Source organism: Podarcis raffonei, chromosome 5, assembly GCF_027172205.1.
Source record: "Podarcis raffonei isolate rPodRaf1 chromosome 5, rPodRaf1.pri, whole genome shotgun sequence".
NCBI classification, from domain to species: domain Eukaryota; kingdom Metazoa; phylum Chordata; class Lepidosauria; order Squamata; family Lacertidae; genus Podarcis; species Podarcis raffonei.
In genome coordinates, this window is record NC_070606.1 from 94,721,340 (window position 1) to 94,747,461 (window position 26,122).

General features: G+C 47.1%; 1 protein-coding gene across 5 annotated transcripts in view; it reads right to left on the bottom strand.

The window, feature by feature from the left end:
• The window catches only part of FAM131A (family with sequence similarity 131 member A), a 65,085-nt gene that overhangs the window by 30,462 nt on the left and 8,501 nt on the right, over window positions 1-26,122 (bottom strand). For 3 of the 5 annotated variants that reach the window (XM_053390704.1, XM_053390702.1, XM_053390706.1), the window contains exon 2: window positions 15,665-15,804. The exons of 1 other annotated variant lie outside the window; for it this stretch is intronic. In XM_053390704.1, coding sequence (XP_053246679.1) covers window positions 15,665-15,804 — 140 coding nt within the window. Of the gene's footprint in view, window positions 1-8,182; window positions 8,306-15,664; window positions 15,805-26,122 lie in introns of those variants that run through there. One more of the 5 variants, XM_053390705.1, reaches the window with a different exon arrangement.

A 26,122-nucleotide genomic window follows, 5' to 3' on the forward strand; every position in this document is an offset into this window, starting at 1 on the left:
CTCCGTAGTTGGACCTAAGGTCCAAAAGATGTTTAGGGATGTCCTTAAATATCTCCACTCTTGATTCGTTTATTTCCAAGGTCTTCCAGAAGTGCAGACTCAATATTCTGTCTCTCTCCTCTCTTGATCGGAGGGTGACCAAACAGTCTCTCACTCTGTTCTTTCCCCCCCCTCTTCCAAGTCTAAAAGCGCTTACTATCTTGAAATCTAACTTGTCTGAGTCCAAGTTCCAAAAGTCTGCAAATTCCTGCGTAAGAAAGTCACTCAAACTATCTTTCTCAAGTTCAAGTACAGCCCTGATCCTTAGATTTGTCTGTTTTTCTTTTAATTCAATCATAGACAGCAATGACTTGTGGTCCTCAAGCTGCCTACATATCAGTGGTATCTTTTCCTCTACAGCCAATACTTTTTCCTTGGCTTCTTCAGCTGTTTTTCGGTTCAAAGTAGATTCCTGCAGCAGTTTCTCAATAGATTCTGTATTTGAGTTCACCTTCTGCCCCAAGTTGTTGATGCTTGAAGTGTTTTGATCAATTTTAGTTGTCGCTTCAGCAACTTGTTTGCTTAATTTTTCCAAAGATTCAAAAATTTTATCTAATGCTGAAGCTAAACCCCCTTCAGATGCCATTCCTTTAGGCGCCGCCTGAGCTGGATCTTCCCCTGGTGGGGCAGAAGGGCCGGGTGCTGATGGTCTATGCTGCTGCAGTCTAATTTTACCCGATCTTGTTGTTTTTTCCTGAGTCAAATCTGCCATAACACTTTATCTAAGGATCAAGGTCAGTCCCACGGTTACTTGTTTTGTAGTGGGAAATTCCCCTGGCCAGTTTAGAGTGGAAAATTCCCTGGCCAATTGTAACAATTTCAAAGTTCCTCTAGGGGGACACAGTAGCAGTCCAAACTTGTAACAATAAAATAACTTTTCCAACTTTCAAAAATCCCCCCTTTAACGAAAGAAGCAACAGTTTCAGGTCCGGAGAGACCCTTCAGAGTCAAAGTATCTCTCTTACAGAGTTAGCTGTCAAAAAGTTGCATTATCCTTTAACAGCGCGATTAACAATACAGCTGTTCTATTGTCCCTTGACAGTCCGTTCCCAGGGATTAAGTGGTGGTCTTTGTTCCCTTTCTCTCTTCTTTTTTTTTGCAGGCAAAAAATACTTCCCCTTCTCCCTCCCCTCTCCTGCATCTCAGGGAGAGAGTTCTCTTTTTATTGATGTTAGGATTTGAGTCTTTTTCAACGCGATTTTCAGGGTCTTAGCTTAGACAGTCTTTGCTTTGATCTATTTACAGAAAACGGAAGGTGGACTTCCTGTTTACGCCTTCCCGCTTCAGTGCCAAATTAGTCCTTTTTCCCCTTAAATTCCCCAATCTTCAAACTTGACCTACTCACGGGTAGTTGTTTAGTAACCGAATTGTCACAGGAAAAAGGTCAGCGCTCTCCGGCAACAGCTGCGCGGCTTCACTCCACGGAAGAAGCAGTTGACTCTCAGCACTGCGCCAAACTCCCCGTTTCGCTCCGGAACTCTTTACAGGGTTCCCTCGCAGATTGGGGGGGCGCTAAGGGTGCCCGCCGAGTCCCACGGTCACAGGCTTCTCCCGCCTGTGGTTTTCGAAGGGGTCCCCGCTTCGCCGTAGCGGCAAGACCCGAGTTCCGCGGAGCTACTCCCTCAAGACTAGAGGGAATCCGCCATTGCCGATGGCGCCGCCTCCGGAAGTCGACAGAGGGCATTATTCAGGATAGCTATTTGCACGACCCACTAAGGAAGAGAACGCAAAAAAATGATTTCAAATTGGATGGAGGGACTGTTTGTTGAGATCCCTGCATTGCAGGGGGTTAGACTACATGACCTGCAGGGTTCCATCCAATTCTGTGATTCTAAAACTCAAAATAGTAACAATCACAGAACCATAGAATTGTAGACCTGGGGGGGACCCCAGGGTCATCTAGTCCAACCCCGATGCAATGCAGGAATCTCAGCTAAAGCGTCCATGACCGATGGCCATCCAAACTGCTTAAAAACCTCCAAGGAAATTAGAAATCACCCCAGAATTGGCCCTACTAAACATCTTCCAAGACAACAATGCCCACTTATACTACAAAGAAACAGCATAACCAGACACTGGAGAGGCCTATCAGGAGTAAGCATGGACCAATGGTACCAAATAGTACGGGAAACAGCCCTACTAGAAAAACTAGCCAATAAACTGAAACTGACACGGGGACAAATAGAAGAAGACACCTTTACCCCTGTATGGCTCCCCTTTATCACATACACAGCCCAACAAGACAATGACAAAAATCCACCAACAGCATACAAATCAATATGCCTCAGATGTGAGGTCTCCAGGCTAAATAAATAATATAAAGACTGGTGGACATTGGTTGGGGACTGGAACCGGGAAAAGGGTGGGTGGAGGTTGGGAATCCAAAGGGCACATAAGGATAATTTGTTTTCTTTTTTTATTTTTAATTAGTGGTAAGGAAATTGGGTAAATCGTGGAAGGGAAATTTTGGTCGACTTTAGGAAAAAGGTTTAAGAACAATTAATGAGGTATAAGTATTGATGTGTGTTTTTAATAAGGTAAAATTGGTTTCTTCTTTTTTAAATTAATTGAAAATAAGATTGTTAAAAATAAATGGAGGAAATGGAAAAAAGAAGCAAAGTAAAAAATGGTATGTTAGAATAAAGGTATAAGTTAAGGTAAAGAAATAAGTTAAGGATTTGCTGAACTGACAATTTAAATTGGAATACAAGAAGGGGAGGCGTGAGGAGGTCTGAGAAATAAGGTTAAGAACAATAAGTATTAGTAACTTTATGTGTTTTTTCTATTTTTCTTTTGTTGTTTAATTTTGTTATGTATTTTTGTATTTTTCTTTTGTTCTGTTTATTTTTTGTTCTTGTTTGTTTTTTGAAAATGCTAATAAATATTTAATTAAAAAAAAAAAACAATATGCACCCACCCCACTCACACATGAAAACAAAGACCACGCACCCACCCCACTCACACATGAAAACAAAGACCACCACAGCCAACCACAAATGAATAACCACACCATAGGCCAACTCCAACCTCTCTCACCACTAAAGGAACACAAGTGAACAGCAGAGAACCTGCACAAGCAACGCTGACACAAAACCCCACATATATTACATCACCACCCGACCCCACCCCCACTCATCTTCCACCCCCTCCCTTTCCCCCTTTTCTTCCGAATGTCTCAACAAATGAAACCGATTTGTAAAAAAACAAACAAAAAATGAAACCACTTATATGGGGGGGGGGAATACGAGAGAGAGACATTGCACATACCTTTGTAAATCAAGAAAATCTTTTTTAAAAAATAGATTTTTTAAAAATAAAAAACCTCCAAGGAAGGAGAGTCCACAACTTCCTGAGGGAGACCGTTCCACTGTTAAAACAGCTCTTTACTGTTCTTTCTCAATTGCACTGCTAACTATTTAGTTTAATAAGTTCAAGTATACTGATGAACTTGATCCAAAGTTAGCAGCTTCTCAAATTTGAATAGTCATCCACACCTTCACTGGCCCCCTGCTGCTCCCTTGCCTCTTAGCACCCTCTAGATAATCTCACCACCCACCAGGGGACAGTACCACCCACTCTGGGAACCTCTGCTCCAAAGTGTGTCCCCTTCTGAAGGCGATCAGGAAAAAGATTTCTCTAGTGATTAAGGATCCTTGAGTTTCTTCTGTTAATTCCAGGGACACTCACTGAGAGTTTATCATTGATCAGTTAAAAAAAAGTTGACGAGCCAGCAAAAATACATGTTATGGTTAGGTAAAGATAACCTTCCTGCCACAGCGGTACCTATTTATCTACTTGCACTGGTATGCTTTTGAAATGCTAGGTTGGCTGAAGCTGAGATAGAGCAATGGGAGCTCACCCCATCACAGGGATTCGAACCGCCAACCTTCCGATCGGCAAGCCCAAGAGGCTCAGTGGTTTAGCTGAGTGGAAAAGGTAAATAGACACCAGCACACCTTCACATGCAAGAGGGGAGAATGGGCATGCACTCAGAGCATGGCCAGGAGACTTAACCCACAGCCCATTTAATCCATGGACAAGTGACCCCAGAGAGCAACGTGCACAAATGGAGAGTCTCATTCTGGCTGTGTGCAGACTGACCAGTCCCTGTGCATATTCTCTGCTTGAGGGCAATGCATATCGCCTGGGCAATGTTCAAAACATCTTTCATCTCATGCGTCAACTTCCCATTAATGATTATCCACCTATTGATCATATATTTCACCACAGTGTGCAAAATCCCTTGTTGACACTGTTGGTTTATGCAACGCAGTGAGAGAAGCCTGGATCTACCCAGGGTTTGACTCTGTGATCATGATGAGACCCTTTGCACCTTCTTGATTTTGAAGAGGCTGACATAAGGATCCATTTTCATGAATGATTTGCAATAGCGGGTAAAGAATGCATGAGTTGCAGCAGCAGGCTGCAAATGACCCTTGCACACAAGCAGGCCTAGTAGTCACAGCAGCTCCTCCCAGTTGGTCTGGCCCCAATGAAGCCATTGATAGGACTGAAGGTCCCTGACTTCCCAGTGCTGCCTAAGTCTCCTCCCTCTGTTCCTTCCCCAGCACCCTAAGGCTCTGTCATCTTGTCTCTCCTTGCTCTGCCCTCTTCATTTCTCTGTGTGTTCTAGGAGACCAGGGGAGAGGGGAGCTGGTCATAGCCAGAGAGGGGGATCCCCTGGATTCTTCAGCAGCCTGCCTCATCTGTGCCCGCTGGCCCCTTTCCTCTCCTGCCTCTGAGTCTGGACTGCCTTCTGCCAAAGAAATTACTCCAGGGATCAATGCAAGAACTGACCGTAACAATCGGTGGCAAAATCCAAGATTTTCATGTAGATGGGAATCAGCGCCACCAATGTGTCCATCCCACACTTTCACACCCAACCCCAAAATAGGGGAAGGGGGGATCCTTAACAGCCCATTTAAGGACTTAGCATGCTCAGAGGGCACAGAATTCTTCCTGACTGCGAGGGGTGGTGTGAGAGAGAATGGAAAATCAGCGGCAAGGGGGAATGGAATGGAGTGACTGAAGATGTCAAGAGAACAACACTCCACACTGCCACAACTTAATAATATCACTGTACGTGTCTCTTTGGAGAGTTGCATAAGTTAAAAAAATATATGACAGGTCCCTGACCCTGGGTAGATTACGATCTAAATTTTGACAATGGAGAGGACAACAGAAGGAGGGCCAGGAGAGGGGAGGAGAGGGGAGGAGAGGGAAGGATAAATTACAGCACGATGTTCACAGCGCTGAACTGGGGATGGATCCCTTCCTGCGTGTAAGCACCCTGCTGTTTCAAAGCAGCCCAAGAAGATGGAGTGGGTGGCTGCTCAGCTTGATTAGCAGAAAGTGGCAAGGAAAGGAGCCGAGGTGCTCCGTGTTTGTACCTGCCAAGCTGCCAGTCCCTGAGAGGCAGCTGGATATAATGCACAAGGCGCTGTGATGATTTTTATCAGGGACCGCAACGGAAACAAGACACCTACTCTCTCTCTGTGTGTGTGGCAGAACGATTGAGGATGATGGAAGGGAAAACAGAAAGCACAATAATGCTTCAGTCATTAAAGTATCTTGACACATGGGCCCTGGAAGAAGCGTCTGCAGTGGTGCAGAGAAGGTTTAGCAAAAATGAAGCTAAGCCGTGCACCTCTCTCTTGTGTGGAACGTAGTGGTGCCCACCCTCTGTCTGGGAAGAACAGCTCAGGGGTTGAAACTTGTGGAACGTTTGGGTCAGCTCAAACCCATAAGACAAGGGTGCCTTAATAATCTGTAGCAAAAGAACAGAATAGGGTGCAAACGCTACAGACAGCTGCCTTCTGCGGCATTAGCTACTCTTCCCAATTTGGTGTCATCCGCAAATTTCATGAGCATCCCCTGAATTCATTCATCCAAGTTGCTTATAAAGATGAGGAACAACAAGGGTCCCAGGGAAGAACCCTGCAGGCACCCCTCTTGTCACTTTCCCCCAGGATTATGAGGAACTGTTAGTGAGCACTCTTTGCATTTGGTCAGCCAACCCGCTACAAACCCGCCTAACAGCTACCTCGTCCACTCCACATTTTACCAGCTCTTCCACAAGAATATCATGGGGAGGGGGCTTTGTCAAAAGCCTTACTGAAATAGAGATACACTACGTCCACAGCGTTCCCCTGATCCACCAAGCTTGTAACTCTATCAAGAAAGAAATGAGATTTATCTGGCATGACTTGTTTTTGAGAAACCCATGCCAGGTTTTAGTAATCACAGCATCCTTTTCTAAGTGCTCACAAACTGACTTACAATTTCTTACTATTCATTTCCTCCCAGTTTTCAACATACAAAATACTTGATGGTTCTCCTCCTCTAACCAACAGCCGTGTGCTGAACGTAAGAGACAAGCTAGACATGAGAACTGTGATGCATAAATAAAAAGCTTTCAGGTCTGATTAAACTTTGCAGCCAGAGGGAGAGTTGATCCAGATCAGGAATGCTGGGGAAAGCAACCTAGGAAATTTCCTTATACCAGGGGTCAGCAAACTTTTTCAGCAGGGGGCCGGTCCACTGTCCCTCAGACCTTGTGGGGGGCCGGACTATATTTTGAAAAAATAAAAATGAATGAATTCCTATGCCCCACAAATAACCCAAAGATGCATTTTAAATAAAATGACACATTCTACTCACGTAAAAACACGCAGATTCCCGGACCATCCAAGGGCCAGATTTAGAAGGCGATTGGGCCGGATCCGGCCCCCGGGCCTGAGTTTGCCTACCCATGCCTTATACCATGAGAGCAGAAGAGCCTGCTGGGTCAGGCCAATGGCCCACCTGGGTCAGCATCCTGTTCTCACAGTGGCCAAGTCATAACTTTGGTCCATCTAGTTCAATATTGTCTACACAGAGTATGCTCCTCCAGCTTTTGCTGGACTACATCTCCCATCAGCCCCTGCAAGTGTGACCAATGGCCAGGGACAGTGGGAGTTGTAGTTCAGCAACATCTGGTGGGACTCAGCTACACTGGCAAAGAAAAGAACGCTTTATATGCGTTGTCTATGCATTCTAACACTGTGACACCAGATGGCGATGTGGAGTTCCGTTTTGGCTAACCCGATTTCTCATACAAAGTTTGCAACGCCTTTAACTGAAATGCTTCTTGGATGGGTCTAGATCCAGTCCTGGTATACACTGACAGGCAGTGGCTCACCAGGATTCCAGACAGGGGACACTCCTAGCTGTACCTGAAGATATTGGGAGTTGAACCAGGGACTGGTTTTCTGCCACTGACCTGCAGCCCTTTATAAAGGGAATTAAACCCTTTCATGCTGTGCCATCTTACAAATGAAAATTGTACCGTCTTCTGTTTGGAAAGAACTCCCATACATGTCTACAAAGAAAATGGTCCCTGCAAGGAGGATTTTCATTTGGAGAACACACACCCAATCTGGATCAAATAAAAATAAAAATGAAGCAGACAGGAGATCTATTCATCCATCGGTACCATCACCACATCTTTAAAAAAGAACCCCTTACCCAGGAAACGGCACAATCTATTATTTACCTAGCTTCCGAGGCATTTTTCGCCTGCCCCGTCACATAAAGATCTCTGGGTAGCTTCTGATAAATAAGTGAAAACTACAAGAACGACATTAACTATTCAAAAAAATTAATTACGAAGTAGGACGCAAAGCCCCAAACACTACATGAATGATGGCTTTGTGGAGTTGTGAGGCTGTGCCTCACGCACACATGCACAAGCACACAACGCCTTCTCGTGCACGACAAATGGGGCAAAGTTCCCACGCAGGGCCCATTCCCAGCCTGCAGTGAGGTCAGCAGCAGCACATCATGGAAACGTCTTCAGGATGAGGGGTTGCGCAAGGCAACAGGTGCAGCGCAGGGAGACGGGTGATAAGGTGCGCAGAAGTTGCTACGAGAAACGTTTAATCGGCTGTCCGTCCCCACGACACGTGCCTATATGCGCAGCAGGGAAAAGCAAGGGGGATGCCCTGCACTTTGGACCCTATTCTCATGGCTGCATGTAGGTTTATTTGCAGGCTCCATCCTCCCTCTCCCCAAGTCCCTCCTGCACAGAAGAAAAGCCTTCCTGGAGCCAGATCCTGGCCTGTCCTTCTGCAAGGGAAGAGTGACCCTCCTAGAGGACCCTTACCTGCCCCTTCCGGCTTCTCCCTCCTGGTGCGGCATCAGCGCCAGCGGCTCGCAGGCACCACCAGGGGCTCCTTCCGAAGCGGTTCTGGACTTGTAGCTTGCAACGAGGTGCATTTCCATGGCAACCAGTCACCATGGACTGATTTCTCCCAGGATACAGGCCTGGCTTTGTACTGACGTCAGCGCAGCACGAGACGTAGTATAACGAGCGAGCCACAGAGACAGGCCATCGCAGGAGCTTGGGGCTGTGTGGGGAGGAAGGGGAGGGGGTGAAGGGGATAGGGGCTTGGAGCTCGTTCTCCACAGGGTGGCAAGCTTGCCTCTGGACAGTTAGGCTGCAAGCTGGGGGTGCCCTGTGTATGGCTGAATGCTCTGCTGCTGCACCATACCACTCTTTTTTTGAAAATCCTCTCAGACAGAAAGCTAGCATATCAGGATGAAGGGTCATCAGCAGGCTAGCTTTCTGTGGGCAAGGAATGTTCATCTACAGAGCAGCGTCCAGTCATGGGTCTAAGGCTCTGGTCCTGGGAGAAACCCCATTTAAGAATCAGGTATCTGTTGAATTTAAGGTCTCTGCCAGGAATTCTTCATTTTTAAAATTTCATTTCTATCCCACCTTTTTCTTCCAATGAGCTCAAGGCAGCGTACATGGTTCTCCTCCTCCCCATTTCACAACAACCCTGTGAGGTAGGTTAGGCGAAGAGATGGTGGTTGGCCCAAGGTCGCCCCAGTAAACTGAGCAGTGGCTGAGTGAGGATTCGAACCCTGCTCTCCCACATCCAATCCAACATTCTAACCCAGAGCTTTCCAAACTGTGTGTCGCAACACGTTAATGTGCCAGCTGCAGCGTGTAGGTGTGTCATGCAAACACTCCCCACCGGAAAGGGGTTAGTTTAAGCTCTGGTTTGCTAGTAAAACTAAATTGCTGCGTCGCGAAATGGTGCGGGTCTAAAAATGTGTCACCGACATGAAAAGTTTGGAATGCTCTGCTCTAACCATTACGCCGCACAGGGAGGGGGAACCTGTTGTTCTCCATTATGTTGCTGGACTTCTTGCTCCCATCAGCCTCAGCCAGCAAGGCCAATTGGGACCAGTTCACCCAGCCATAACTGCTTTGAGGGCTTCTTTTTACAATCATGCAGTATGTACTGTATATAAACTTTGTGAAATAAATGGTCAGGATTATGGATGTTTTGATGGCAAAAATATATGTGGGGGGGGGCATCAAAGGTCCCCCACGCCTGCCTTACCTCAACTTCCCTGTGTAGCGCATTCATCCTGCAGTAGGACCTATCCATATTCACTAGATTCTAGCTCAGTGTTTCTCAAACTGGGTTCTCCGGCTGTTGTAGGACTACAACTTCCATCATCCATGACCACTGGTCCTGCCAGCTAGGGATGATGGGAGTTGTAGTCCAACAGCACAGAGCCAAGTTTGAGAAACACTGAGTCCTTTATGTCTACTTGGAGCTGCAACCACGCTTCAAAGTCTTTCATCGATGCCCCAATATGTTTAACTGGACATTTAAGAAATTGAACCCAGGACTTTCTGCCCACAAAGGATTTGCCTTCTGCCGCATTTGTAGGGTGTCTCTGGAAAACCCGAACCCGTGCACTCTGCAGTCCCTCAAAGCCGGGCATGTGAAATGGTGCTCTCGGGCTGAGCTCAGGCACCCTACTTGGGGTGTACTTGCAGGCAGCAAATGCACACCCAATTTAAAAACAATTTTCCTAAAGAGATTTTTCTACTGCAATCTGGCGTTCACATTCTAAATTATTTTATCCTTTTAGTATCGCCGGCACTCTTTCGCTGGGTGTATACTAAAGAGCAGAGGATCAGATCTGCAAGTAAACAAACAAGCAAATAAATAACTATTTCTATCCGGCCGTTTCGGCTCTTAAGGGAGCGTTCATGGTGACTCACATCATTAATAAAACACAGTCCAAACAATAACTGTAAAAAATTATTACAGCGGAACAAAAATGAAGCAGTAGAGGAAAAATTAAAACAATAGAAAGCCTCGCTTTCCCACTCAAGCAACAGATAGCTCCCACCACCACCAAACCCCCCCCCCGTCTGCAACATTGTTAAAGAGGTGTCAAAATACAGAGTGGCAAGGGGGGGGGACACAGCCAAACCTCCTGCAGCAAGGAGTTCCACCAATTTTACAGTTAAATTTCATGCAAAAGCTCTCACTGTTGTTCAGAACGTACTGGCAATAATTGCAATGTTCTGGCTTTTACGCAAAACATTCTGGCAACTGGGCTTGGTTCTCTCCTCTCATACACACAACAACAACAACAACAACAACAACAATTTATTATTTATACCCCACCCATCTGACTGGGTTTCCCCAGCCACACACACACCACCCTCTGCCCAAATATGCTGGCAATTCTAGATACTGGCCTGGTAGGATTTCCAGCAACCTAGAAAAAAAGCAGCAACCTAGGACTCAGCTACATTAGTTTAAAAAACCAGTGTTTTGAATGTGTTACAAACATGCGACACCAGATGGCGATGGAGAGCAAAAATAAATTATTTGAGATTTTCAATAGTGCTTTTTTTTTATAATGATTTATTTCTGACTGATTTATAGGGTCTCTTCCCCTGTGTGTAGATCCACCCCTAGGCTGCTCCTGAGCTATTAAGAGAGCTTTGATATGTAGAAATCATCAGCTGAGGTGACGCTCTTCATTGCTGCAACTAACTTGATTGCCTGAACATTGCTGCTATCCTACTGCTGTTTAAAGGAACAGTTACAGGGACCATACAGTTGCTTGGGTATGGGGGTGTATTTACATGGGCACAGAGACATGTTTCCCATGTGATCTAAGGTTCTACAAGGGGGTGGACATATCTACTTCAGCCTGAGGGCTGCATTTCTTTCTGGGCAACCTTGCAAGCGCCATATGCCAGTGTTGTCAGAGCCAGAGGCTAAAGTTGGCAGAGCAATGAATGTTAATTTTACTTTGGTGAAATTCGTTTCTACACACACACAGGTGGATACACACATACAAAAAACGCTGTGAAAATACTATTTTTTTAAAAAAAAACACTTTGAAAAATACATCGAGTTTGGCATAGCTCACTATTGCCATCTAGTGTCACATATGTGTATTGCACTTCACAACACATTTAAAACGTTTTATTTGCAGCTGTATAGCTGAGTCCACACACAGAGAGAGCAACGCATCCTCTGTGCAGATGAGCAAGAGACATAATCAGTTTGACGACACAGCCAGGCAAAAACAATAGGGATGGTGTGGTGCGGGACTTGTTGAGGGGTGTGGCCTGGAGTGAGGGGTGTGTGTGGCTAAGGGCCAGGCAGAGAGCCCCATGGCTCTTCTGCCCCACTTTCACCAACCAGCACCTGGCCTCGTTTTCTCACCTCCTGAGAACTTAGACGAGATTTAAGCCACTTCCCATAAAGTTATCCTGACTGCAGACCAACAGCTGGCTTGTCCTTCAGAACACGCCACTTGCTTTGGCAAGAGAGAAAGGTGAAAGGAACCCAGTCTTGGGGACGCAGTTGCTCTCTCCAAGCAGGCTGCTTGGATGCTACCCAATTAGCAGCACAGCCTTAGAGCCCATCTCTGCAGCATTTGGTGGGACTTGGCTGCATGGTAGCAGCCGCACAGGTCTTGCCATTCTTGCATTCCCCCCCCCCCCTGGTGCTTTCTGGAAAGCACCCCCCCACACCTGCACTCTGAGCAGCACTGCCAGGGAAACAATAACAAAACCGGCCGGCTTATAAAACCTGCCATTTTCAGGCACACGGCATCTGCGCTGTTGTTCGAGGGTGTTGTCATAGTACCCGAGGAGCAAATCCAAGATTGGGGCTCCCTTTCTCTGAGGCCTCCAAGAGACATGGAGCAAAGGGATGGCTCCTTTCTAACAGGATGCTCTGCCCCGCTAAGAAGCAGGGCAGAGCCATTCAGAAAGACAAAGCAGGGTCCAGCAACATATAAAGGGTCACAGGGTAGCCACCCCTGTTTTGCAGGATTCAGGAGTACCCTCTCACTGCTGAAACAGCAATCTTAAATCCAACCCTGCGGATATTCATCTGAAACACACACACACCCAATGGACCATCAAACTACCAAAACACAGTGGATAGAGCACAGATCCCTCCTTCAGCTTTGAGCATCTCCAACAGTGGCAGCTGGTACCCAAGGAGCTGGAAGACAGAGAGAGCCAGCTAATTCTTGCTTTCTCCCCCATCCTCTTCCCTGCTGAGTTCTGCAAGGGAGGAGGAAATGGACAGCCAGGACCACCTGCTGCACTTGGTTGTAAGAAGGCAGGTCGGCAGGGGCTGGTGGCAGACAAAGGGCAGTTGGTGGGGCAGTACCCCAATGGGCAAGCCTCAATTGCGTAGGACTGCCTCTGAAGACAGTTCAGAAGCTTCTGCTGGTGCAGAATTGGGCAGCCAAGTTGCTCACTGGGACAAGACGGTTTGAGCATATTACACCGATCCTGACCTGACTGCACTGGCTGCCAGTTAGTTTCTGGGCCAAACTCAGAATGCTGGGTTTGATCTGGAAAGCATTAAATGGCTCAGGACTGCAATACTGCAAGGACTGCCTCTCCCCATATAAACCGTCCTGGACTCTGCGTTCATCATCTGAGGCCCTTCTTCCTGTGCTTCCTCTACGTGAGGTCTGGAACACGGTAACACCAGAACGGGCCTTCTCTGTAGTGGCTCCCCGTCTGTGGAATGCTCTCCCCAGGGAGGTTTACCGGGTGTCTTCATGATACATTTTGAGGCGCCAAAAAGTTCCTATTCAACCAGGCCTTTGGCTGATTAATATTCTACAGCCTATAAAATGTGTCTGTGGGAAGGGAGGGGTTATTGTTCTGTTGCTTCGATTTAATTATTTACTTGTGTTTTATCTTGCATTTTATTCTGTGAACCACCCTGAGTTCTTATGATGAAGGAATCACCACCTGTTGGGAGTAGGCAAATAATCTGACCCAATGTGAAGCAGCTACCTGTGTTTCTATTAAAGGTAAAGGTAAAGGGACCCCTGAGCATTAGATCCAGTCGTGGCCGACTCTGGGGTTGCGGCGCTCATCTTGCTTTACTGGCCGAGGGAGCCGGCGTACAGCTTCCGGGTCATGTGGCCAGCCCGACTAAGCCGCTTCTGGCGAACCAGAGCAGCGCACGGAAACGCTGTTTACCTTCCCACCGGAGCAGTACTATTTATCTACTTGCACTTCGTGCTTTCGAACTGCTAGGTTGGCAGGAGCAGGGACCAAGCAGCAGGAGCTCACCCCGGCGCGGGGATTCGAACCGCCAACCTTGTGATCAGCAAGCCCTAGGCTCAGTGGTTTAGACCACAGCGCCACCCGCGTCCCGTGTTTCTATTACCTGTGAGTATTTACAGGTTTTCATGCTCCGTGCTGTGAAAAGCTTCGCCAGTGTCTGCAGACCAAGCTGCTGTTAATAGGCGTAGGAGCAGGCCAGCCAGGGGTTTGCTTTGGTCAGTTGACAACCCTTGGTGCTTCCTGGCTCCCTTGTGAGCAAGTCACTGGAAAAGTCATAATTCTGGCCAGGCCAAATCAGAGACCTACTGCTTTCGACTTATTAGTCATTTAGTTAGAATGCTAGGAGCAGGGACCACCCGGGGCGAGGTAATTGAATTAATCCCAGCATTTGAAAGAAGGCCCCCCCTGGAGTGTGTAAAAAACCCTGAAGCTGCTAAAGTCAGACAGGGACAGCTCCCAGGGAGTAGGAAATGCAGGATGAGAGATGAGATTCCTTAATGGCCTGATCTTTAACAGCTGACTGCATTGGGTGGGTGACTTTTCTTTCTGACAGATGCTCTGCACCTTTAAGCAACTGCCCTATCAAGGTCAAACAAAACCAGCAACAGAAAGGAAAGTAAATTTTAAGAATTCAACAGGTATACCTTTGCCCATCAATGCATCTCATGTCCTGGTCAGGCTGCACCAGTTGAATTTCCGTCATAATTTGCTTCTGGTAAAAATGCAGAAGCTAGGCAGGCGAGTGGGGGGTGGGGAGAGGCAGAAACCTCATCCTATTGGAATCATCAACTTCTCAAATACGAAATAAATAATAATAATAAAATTGTCCTGTAGCACCTTAGACCAACTAAGTTTGTCCCTGGTATAAGCTTCCGTGTGCGTGCACATATCTGAAGAAGTGTGCATGCATACGAAAGCTTATACTAAGAACAAACTTAGTTGGTCTCTAAGGTGCTACTGGACAATTTTTTATTTTTTATATATATTTCGACTGCATCAGACCAACAGGGCTACCTACCTGATTCTCAAATACAAATTCTGAAGGGCTTTGCCGTCAGAAGCAAGGTCAGTTCAACCTTCTCCCTCCTTATTTTACATATGCATACAACAGTTTTGCTGTGTATAAAGCAAAACTGAACATGTCTCCTTCCACTGGTACCCTCGCCCTGTCTTCTTGCCTGCCTTACTTCATTGCTATTTTCTGCTTGAACTGAGTCTGCAGCTTTATGTAAGTAAACAATATTTTTATATCCTTACGTTAAGGATTTCTGTGTGGTTATTTTGTTTAGAGGGATAATAAAGGGAGAATCCAGACTGCCAAAGGCATCCTGGATAATTATACAAAGCCGTGCAGCTTTGTCTCCAGTTTCCATGTTAATACTGCAAAGGATGATATATTTTTAACTCTGCTAAACTAAACACTAATCTTGCTCAAGTGAATAAGAGGAAGGCTAATTAATAAATAATAGAGCCTCTCCTACCCTCCAAATCCATCCCAACAAGTTCAATTGTCACACTCCTTATTTTGCGCATTCACACACACATCACCCTGTTTTGCTGTGCATGAAACACAACTGAACTGAGCCTGTATCTTTTCCCTGTTACCCTCACCCCGTCTTCCTCTCCTCTGATAGACGCTTCTCCTTTGGAAAAGCTTGAGACTGTAAGCTGCTCAAGGCAGGGACCTGTTTTCAGTGTGGAACACTGTGGTCATTAGCGGCACAATACGAATGCTAAATAATATACTCAGTGGCTTTGGGAAAGGTGAACTACGTGCTGGGAATGTTACGAAAGGGAGTGAACACGAAACCTCCAATATCGTAATGATGTTATACAAATCTATAGTTCTACAGCCACACTTGGAATGCAGAGCACAGTTCAGGTCACAGGACCTCAGAAGGGATATTGTACAGCTGGAAAATGTTCAGAAAAGGGCAACCAAAATGTACTACAACTCCCAACAACCCTGGAGCTGATGGGAGTTGTAGTCCCAAACCAGTGGAGAGCATCAGGTCGGGGGAGGCTGGAGCTGACAAGCACAGAACCAATGGACCAATAGCGCACAAGTCTCCCTTCTTTCCCGCCCCCGTGCCATGCAGAAGCTCCCACCATGTGCCAGCTTAAGCTACATGCACCTTAAGGCTGTTGCTGCAGCAACATCTATCTCCCCCCGCCGTCCTGCCAGCCTAGAAGCAGAGTGATGAAAAAGGGCACCTCGAGAGAATCCTGGCTGTCCACAGAGCTTTGGCGAACCAGCCTGCGCACTAGGGAGGTCCGGGTGTGGCCCAGGGGCGAGAGGGCGGGCAGGGACTTCGCCTCGGTCCACTCCACGTGCAAAGTAGTGTCCACAGCCACTGCAGGGGAGAGCAGAGAGTGAGGTCAACCTCCAGGGAACAAGAAGGAGTGAGCAAAAGCAGGCGGTCTCCCTTTTGCAACCAAAAAGCAGCCTCGTCACATTGCACAGCACATAATCCGTTCATGGAACCACCCCCCGGCTGTGAGATTGTGGCAGCAGGAATGGGCTTTCAAAGAGGGCCAGAGGACTGTGGTCACATCCACACGACACACATTGAAAGCATTCTTATACCACTTTCACAGTCGTGGCTCCCCGCCCCCCCAAAAGAATGCTGGGAACTGTAGTTTGTTGAGGGTGCTGGGAGTTGCAGTTCTGTGAGGGGTCTCTCGGCACTACAGTTCCCAGGATTCTCCAGGGGAAGCCTTGACTGTTTACAGTGGGGAAAGAGTGCTTTATGTGTATGGATGTGACCCTAGTGGTGGGTAGCTGGCTTCATGGCACATCCAGGATCTTTGACCCTGAAGACCAGCTGCAGATGGGCAACAAGAGAAGGGCAATGGCTATGCCCCACTTGTGAGCTTTCCATGGGCATTTGGTTGCCTTTGGATTCCAAGCACCTGCTTCGTTTTCATTCCACGCTTCCCCCAAGGTGTTCCAAGTGGATTTCCCTGCAACAACCTTACGAGGTAGGCTAGCCTGAGAGACAATGACTGCCTCCAGATCATGCTCTCAGCTGAGGGGAGGGATTTGAACTCTCACTTGCCTAGTCTTTATTTAAGGTAAAGGTAGAAAAGGTAAAGTACCCCTGGACGGTTGAGTCCAGTCAAAGGCGACTATGGGATTGTGGCACTCATCTCGCTTTCAGGCCAAGGGAGCCAGTGTTTGTCCACAGACAGCTTTCCAGGTCATGTGGCCAGCATGACTAAACCACTTCTGGCACAACGGAACACTGTGATGGAAGCCAGAGTGCACAGAAACACCATTTACCTTCCCGCCACAGTGGTACCTATATATCTACTTGCACTGGTATGCTTTTGAACTGCTAGGTTGGCAGGAGCTGGGACAGAGCAATGAGAGCTCACCCCTTCACATGGATTTGAACCGCTGACCTTCTGATCAGCAAGCCGAAGAGGCTTAGTGGTTTAGACCACAGCGCATACCACACTGATTCCAGTTCTGACAAAAAGCAGGAATTTTGAAGCCTGGACAAACCGTGGGGTCTGTCTTTCTCCCCCCCTTCCCCAGTCGCAATCCACAGGCACATTCTGTATCAACGGTGGGGAAACATTTGCAACTCGAGGGCTACATTCTGCTTCTGGGTAATCTTTCAGGGGCCACATGGCCATGGCAGGCAGAGCCAAGAACAAGATTGGGAGAAGGAAGGAATGCACATTTCACTTCAGTGAAATAGGCAGATTTCCACTCACAATCCCCTCTCTATTTTCCATTCAAGCAAGCAAGTAGCATTGTCAGAGTGGAAGGACTCCCTGAAGCCAGGCAAAGCTGCAGTCAAGGAAGGTGCAAAGCAATGCCAGGAAATGGCACAACCTTGAGAGGGACCCAAGGGCCACATGGAGCACCCTGGAGGGCCACATATGCCCACAGCTCTGAAGTTCCCCGTACCCATCCTAGATCTATTTTCACCTGTGTTATAGCAACTTCGCACCAAAAAGGAATGGATAAGTAATGTGATTGACTATTATGCAGAATTGCCAAAGGTAACAGCTAAAATAGGAGAACCTAAAGATGATTGTTTTGTGGAAGAATGGAAGCTTTTTTTTTTTTTGGACTGTCTAAAGAAATGTTATAGTACGATGAATTCGCAAGCAGGATTTGAACTATGAGCAACAGAAGGAATTAGAAGTTATTGTATCGTTGTTATGGTATAAAAGACAGAAGATAGGGTGAAGCAAGGGGGAGAAGTAAAAAAACACCATGGAAAAAGGGGTGGGAAGTAGACAAAACAAAACAAAAACGTTATGTATTGGAATATATATATGTGATTTTTTTTATATTTAATAAAATACAACTGGAAAAATACATCTGTTATAGCAACGGATAAAAGCAGATATTAACTGCCTAGAGCAAAGCATGTTGGCTTCCAGATGAAAGGTTTTGCTACCAGAATTTAATTCCTCTGTTCTCTCACTGGAATAACTGTAAGGTTTTATAGCCGCATCACACATTCAAAGCACATCCCATGCACATTTAAAGCTCACAACGTCTGCCAAAGAACCCTGGAAATGGCAGTTTCCCCCTCGCTGAGCTACAATTCCCAGCCCCTTAATGAACTATAGTTCCCAAGATTCTCCAAGGGGAGGAAGGTATTTTAAATCCATTTTTGATGTGCTTTAAATGCATGTCATATGCACAGTCAACCCATTGGAACTAAATCAACAGGTTGCTTGCAGGGAATGACTGTGGCTCAGTGGTATAGTATCTGCTTTGTACTCAAGAAAAGGTCCCAGTTCCAATCCGTGGTATCTCAAAGATGGCGCTGTGTGAATCCTCAGAGATCTTCTGCCATTTAGCATAGAACAGAGCACATGTGGGGAATCTGTAGCCCTCTGGATATTTTAAAGGTAAAGTAAAGGTACCCCTGCCCGTACGGGCCAGTCATGTCCGACTCTAGGGTTGTGCGCTCATCTCACTTAAGAGGCCGGGAGCCAGCGCTGTCCGAAGACATTTCCGGGTCATGTGGCCAGCGTGACAAGCTGCTCTGGCGAGCCAGCACCAGCGCAGCACACGGAAACGTCATTTATCTTCCCGCTATAAAGCGGTACCTATTTATCTACTTGCACTTAGGGGTGCTTTTGAACAGCTAGGTGGGCAGGAGCTGGGACCGAAAGACGGGAGCTCACCCCGCCACAGGGATTTGAACTGCTGACCATACGATCGGCAAGTCCTAGGCACTGAGGTTTTACCCACAGCGCCACCCGCGTCCCCTGGATATTTTGGTGGACTACAAAGCCCATCATCCCTGACCGCAGGCCATGCTGACTAGGGCTATTGGGACCTGGAGTACAACACCATTTAGACTAGACCAGGGCTTCTGAAACTTGGGCCTCCAGCTGTTTTTGGGCTACAATTCCCATCATCCAAGGCCACTTGCTAGCTAGGGATGATGGGAGTGGTAGTCCAACAACAGCTGGTGACCCAGGTTTGGGGGGCCCTGGACTAGATGAACCAGCAAGCTGGCTAGAGATAAATTAGCTTCTTACCTAAAGTCCTCTGGTTTTAATGAGTCTGCTCTGAGTATGCCTAACAGCAAACACCACCCATTGTGGTTAACAGCATCCTTCCAGGATCCTGTGCAAACTTGTCTGACGCTGAGTCAAACCATTGGTGCATCTTGCTGAGTATAGTCTACACTGGCTGACACCGGCTCTCTGGGATTTCTGGAGATGCTGGGGGATTGAACCCGAAACCTTTGGCTTGCAAGGCAGATCCTTTACCACTAAGCTGCTCCCTCTCTCCTCTGTTTTCTGCAGCTCCTGCCAGGAATGGAGTGGGGGGCTACCAGCTGACCCCACACCTCTCCTAGCTCCCTAGGCTGCTTTCACCTGCCGGGGAAAGCAGAAATTAAGTTTCTCCTCTGCTCCATTATTCTGCTGCTGCTCGGATTTCTTTCCTGGGGCTTTCCGAAGGAGCCCTGCAGACGGTGGCTGGCTGCATGGGGCCGTGTGCCAGGAACTGCATTCAGTCTTTGGGGACTGCGAAAGGAGCTTGTCGGGAGATGTGTAGAGTCGCAGAGTACAAAGCCAAGGGAAAGTGTCTGCCAGCCTGCCTCTCCTAAGCAAGCAAAAGGAACAGGATACACACATCCACACCTCCCGCCTCTGAGCGCTGCCAGGTTTTCCCCCAGGCACCCATGCCACACACACACACTCTCTCTCCAGGAGAATCAGGTGGTGGTGTTCTCCAAACGATAGCCCTCCGTTTTCAGAAAATGTGGACTTCTGGCAATCTGATGCTGAGGGTAAATGACAGGAGTTGCAGGTGCCTAGCGTACCCTTTCTGGCAAGATCTCAAAGACAGCCTGGTTGGCAGCTGGCGAAGAAAGTCAGAGTGACCGCTGAGTCAGTCCAGCCCTGTGATTCACAAAAGTGGTACCTGCAACAAAACGTTGCAGTGGAGAGGGCTGCTGTTCAGGATTCCGGCTATTCCATTCTATCTGTGCCCATCCCCCTCCATGAAAACAACGGTCCCTGACAACTGCAAAATATACGGCTAAAAGACCCAAGTGGGTATGTGTGTGCCACACTCCCCATGGAGAAGAGAGGCTAGGATTTGTTGCTCCCAGATTGTCTAGAATTCTGTAGCAGTCAGCATTCATGGGAAGAGTGCATGCATCCCATAACAAAAATGCTTAGGTAGCTGCTGGGCTGCAGCTCGTTCCACTAATAATAATTGTTTCATGGCTCTCACTCCAGCTGCCTGTTGGGTCCACCTGTTATCGCAAGCCTGAGAGCAAGGCTCTGGCCGGTCTTAGCCATTGCATGCCAGCTCTCCTGCAGATCCCTGCATGCAGCAGGAGGATCTGTGACTCTCCACGGGGCTGCGTGTGCCTGCTTCTGCCACAGTCCCAATGCAGAAACGACTTCTCCCTGCCCATCTAGCTGAGATTTATGGCTCTTCCAGTTCATTGTGCGATCCCTGCTCCTCTTTAATGCAAGGTTGTGTGTGGGTTTTTTGTTGTTGTTTTTCTGCAGGTTCCACACAATGTCTGTTGCCATCATCAAGATGCCAGTCATATTCCCCCTCCCCTATTTAATTCATTTTCTCCCCAGGGAAAATGCAAGAATTTAAAGAATAGCTATGTTTTGCCAATGACCTGTTTGCAATATTTTAGCAACAATATTCAGCCCCCATCTAGAAACATCCTTAGAATCCTCTGGACCCCTTCAATAAGAATTGAAATTAATGCCACAAAAGTTACTCACTCGAAATACCTTTACCAGCGTATACTTGCCCACACGTACCTATTTATACTTGAGATAGCATAGTGGGGTTTTTTAGTGCTATGAATAGTATTTTTCAGCGCGTAGAAGGCTGTTTTAAAAGGCGATTGTTGCTTGTGGTGTGTATACACCTGCCACTCCTGCCTCTAGGCAGTTCCCATATTGTTTGAAAACCCTGCAAAGCACTTTTGACCAGAAGTGACCTCGGGGCAAAATAAATTGTGTGTGCGAATGTCTGCACTCCTTCCCCAGCTCACCCCCATGAAAAAGAAACCTCTCTCAAATCACTTCAAACTTTCAAGCTCTGTTAAAAATGAAAGTAAAGTCCTGCCCATAAGATATAATTCTAAATACCAAATGAGGGCAAAGGTGGATTTCGGGGAGAACGATGGGTTCACCTGCACTGGGCACTGAGCCAAGATGGGTGTCGAAGAGGATACTTGAATCGACATTACATAAATTAACATATTGCTTGCGTATGGTGTACTGTATATGAAACTTAGCAAGAATGCACCACTGGACAAGTTACTGTAGTTATACGTTGTCCTTATATTTACATGAACACCAATAAAAATTATCTGGAAATGCAACAATGATATAGAATGGAAGGTGTGAGGAGGAGGGGGGTGCAGAATTTTGGCATCAGACAGGGTGCCTCCAAAATGTGAAAGCCCAAAGTCTGCCACTGATGAGGGCAATGCCTTTATTAGGCCAAGCCAGAATAATATGCAAACCTTTCAGGTCCACGGGTCTCTTCATCAGGCCAGAGCAAAGCTGGGGGGAGGGGAGTTGGCTTGGGGTCTGCCTCTGGTCAGAGCCTTTAGTTGGGATGTGGGAGCAGGTTGCAGACATTGAAAAGGGGCTCTGTGAGGTGCATACCTAACACTGCCACGGAGTAGGAAAGGAACATATAATACTTTATTTTTTATTTTTTCAAACATGAGGGTATGTTTTCCTTTTCCCCTCGGCTGCAGTGTTAGGTGCAATGAGACCTGCATAGCACCTCACGGATCCTCCTTTCAATGTCTGCTGCTGGCTCCTCCTTGCTGCGTCTTAAGCCTCTGACCAGCCACCGGCTCCGAGGCGTCACCAGCTCTTTTCTTCTTGCTCTGTGCAGCAGCATCAAGCCTGATGAAGAGTTCTGGAGAACCTGAAGGCTTGCGCACTTCCTCTGTGACATTCCGGCTGGCCTAATAAAAGGCATTGCCATCGTCTGGATTTTTAAATTCACAAACTACAGTCTGTCTCCAGCCTGTCTGCTGATGTACATGATCTACTACAGAATTACGTGGTACAGCTCTTGATGGATTGTATCCCTTCAGCCTCCAGGGAGATGGAGCAAATGCTTGAATATGAACATTTACACACACACACAAATGTTGTTGTCTTTTTAAAGGGTCACTATGCATGCAAATGTAGTCAAAGGGAACATTCAAAGCTAGCTTTTTTTTCCTGCCTTGCTGATTTTGAGAGAAGGGACGTGGCTCAGTGACAGAGCAGCTGTTATGCATGAAGAAGATCTCTGGTTCAGTTTCCAGCATCTCTAAGTAGGCCTGAGAAAAGCCTCTTCCTGAAACCCTGGAGAGATGCTGCCGGTCTGTGTAAGCAATACTGAGCTACATGGACCAGTGGTCTGATTTGGTATAAGGCAACTTCCTACATTCCTATACTTTGGTAGGAAGTGTGATCAATGAGCATAATCATTCTCTCTCTCTCTCTCTCTCTCTCTCTCTCTCTCTCTCTCTCTCTCCACACACACACACACACACACACACATTTGCATCCTGAAGTGGTACAGTCCAACCCCCAATAATACATCATGCAAGGGTCTTCACAGTGTTGCTCAGCTCCTAAGCAAGGGATAGTGGAAACCAGTTCCCTTCCAGTCAATAAAACTTACAAGTGAAATTCAGCCCAAATCACATAGATATTGTTTCGTGCTCATGGTTAACTAAGCAGAGAGATGTTCCCATGTGGTTTCAGTTCCTGGGATATGCGAAAAGCATACTGCTGAGATAATGCATGAATGAACGCAGGCCAAAGAACTTCTTGCAATATAGCATGCAAACTATGGAACATGCAAAGCAGCCTTAAATATCTACTGACTATAAATGGGGCAAAGTTCCTGCAAAAGGCAGCATTTGCTGTGCATCGTCACTGTCGTGGGAAAGGGGGGCTTGTCCCTCTGGCTCAGGGATTTTATGGAAACTAAGGCTAGGTACACATTAGAGGCTTAAAAGGTCATTTGCTGCGAAGTCATTTGCCACACTCCAGAACGAGAGCAGGGACGTTACCAGTTTGGTTTTTCCTACACCTACAAACCCCAAACATCTATTCATGAAGCAGTCATCTGCACATGTGCAATGGCTTTCTCAAGTGTACACACCTCAGCTGAACCCATACCTTCCAACATTTCTCTGATGAAAATAGGGACATTCTATCATTATCATCATCAACATCACCATCATCATTTTACTATTTATACTCCATTTATCTGACTGGGTTTCTCGAGTCACTCAAACAGCTTCCAATATACATAAAAACATAATAAAACATCAAACATTTAAAAACTTCCCTATACATGGCTGCCTTCAGATGCCTCGGGGGTCATATAACTCCATACCCTCCAACATTTATCCAATGAAAATAGGGACATCATAAGGAAAACAGGAACATTCTGGGATCAAATCAGAAACTGGGATGGCTTCTGTAAATCCGGGACTGTCCCTGGAAAATAGGGGGATCTTTGAACAGTGAAATGAGTGTAGCTTATGATTCAAACCAGTTGGAAGCTGGTTTGAGTGGGAAAAGCATCAAACAGCATTTCTCAAGAAACTACGAGCCAGTTCTGCATTGTGGGGAATGCGGATTCTACAGCCAGCAGTATTGGGAGCGCACTGGTCCCAGAGTGGATGGTTATGTGCACACAGACTGAAACAGACTTTGTGTCAGTGGGAAGGGAAGAGATGGAGAGAGAGAGAGAGAGAGAGAGAGAGAGAGAGAGAGAGAGAGAGAGAGAGGTGCAGAAAAGGAGGAAGGAAGGATGTGTGAATCTAGCCAGGATTTCCTTCCAAGAAGAGACTGCATCCGGCAGCGTGAGTCTCCCTTCCATGAAAGGGACACTGCGTTCCTAATAGGCGAGCCATTAATTTCCGAGCGTGCTGCCATCATGCCAGGGGGTGCGGGGTGCCAGCAGCTTCCGCAGAAATAGCACAGATTCTCTCCCTCCCACTTTGAGACATTAAACACACACACAAATCAAAGAATGTGTGTCAAAGTTTTTTTAACCGGAGACTCAGCATCAATCGAGAGCGGGGGCAGCAATCACCGGTCCCGGGGCTGCCGTCAGCACTGGCAAGGGACAGGAGGCAAAGATTTCTGATGAACAATGAGAAGGACAGTCCGGAGGGCCGGGTCCTGCTGAAACTGCAGCAGTGCCAAAAAACAGGGGTGTCAATGTGACCTTTCTCTTCCAGAAATAGATGAGGCACAAAATGGGGAGGGTACCCTGAGCTAGCAAAGAGGAGTGAAAACGCTTGCCCTGCCCAGAGTCCAGAAAGGGGCATAAGGCAGGAAGAGAGGAAGCTGCCTTATATTGAGTCAGATCATTGGTACATCCAGTTCAGTACTATCTACACCATGGGTAGGCAAACTAAGGCTTGGGGGCTAGATCTGGCCCAATCGCCTTCTATATCCAGCCTGTGGACGGTCCGGGAATCAGTGTGTTTTTACATAAGTAGAATGTGTCCTTTTATTTAAAATGCATCTCTGGGTTATTTGCAGGGCATAGGAATTCATTCATTTACCCCCCCAAAAAAAAATACAGTCCGGCCCCCCACAAGGTCTGAGGGACAGTGTACCGGCACCCTGCTGAAAAAGTTTGCTGACCCCTGACTACACTGACCAGCAGCTGCTCTCCAGGGCTCCAGGCAGGACACTGCCAATTCTACCTGGAAATGATAGAGATTGCATTTCAATGGCACAGATTAATAATAATAAAAAAGACTTGTGCTGCAGTCTATTAACTTCTGATTGGCCAGGGCTGCAACCCCTGGCATGCTCAACCCCTTTTGAATGCAGGGAAACTAACTTCCCAGTAACACAGCAGAAGGCCGCATTGTTTTTTTTAAAAAACAACAACCAACCCTACCCTGGTTAATGAGGCAGCAGATTAAAATGAGTACTTATGGGCACGTATAGGAAAATGCAGAAGGCAAAAAGCATCTTTAAAGAGTCATGCCTCATTCTCTTACATCCAGAAAGGATGTGCTCCTGCTAAGACAACACATATCACACACAACATTAAAAAAAAGGTATGCTTTCTGCTTCAGAACTATTGTTTTTACTTGTACACACATTTATTCAAATGTGCCTGGGAAATCAATCAGCTGAAACTCTTGCAACAAACCAAGATTTCTTTAGTAGTATGAAAGCCTGGTAGCCCCAGCAAAGACCTCCAGCTTCAAGCCTCGAAAATGGGTTCAATTAAAGAAGCACTGAATCCCCTTGAGACTATGTCCTGTCCTCTCTGTGACCCAGTCCATAAGTTATAGGAGTAGTGTGGGAGTTGTTGCCTGCTGTGTCCTCCTGACTCATGGAGCTCCAGCAAAGGCTGGCAAGAACTCCCTGAGTGGGTGGCAGAATGATCTGGTTCCTTCCTACTCTTGTATTGCCCTGTTGGCCACATCATTTGGCTGACCCACACCGTTCCTCTGCACCCACAGCATTGGAGCTGCTGGAGAGCAGACCACAGGCAACTGATGGCAGGCTACCCCATTCCAAGAGGAATGCATCCATCAGGCCTCAGAGAGCACCAAACAGGAATGGAAGGGAATCAAAAGGTTCTTCACATTGAAAGGACAGGGTGGGTGATTTACCCTTCCTCCATTCTGTCCCCTGGAAAGCCTTGCTTAAACCCAGGTTAGTGATGCTGGGGACCTTATGACATCCCAGCTCCTTCCAAGCCTGGATTGTGTGGGGAACTCCCACGCTGTGATTCCTTCCCATACCAGCTACATCCCTTCCAGAATCCAAGAGCACACTAGCATAGAAAGGATCTATGCCAATATAGTTCCCTCCAGTTGTTGTTGGCCTCCAACTCCCATCAGCCCCAGCCAGCAGGCCAATAGGATGATGGGAGCTGAAGTCCAACAGCATTTGCAGGGCATCACTTTGGCTATCCCCAATCTGCATCCTGGGCCCTTCCCACATGGCCTGGGTGCCTGATAGTACCTTTATGGAATAACCATGCTGGTTGTGGCTGATGGAACCTGTGGGTCCAAAATATCTTAGATGGAACCTTAGAATCATAGACTTGGAAGGGACCACGAGGTTCCAACCCCCTGCAATACAGGAATCTTTTGCCCAACGTGGGGCTCAAACCCCCAACCTTGAGATCTCATGCTCTACCAACTG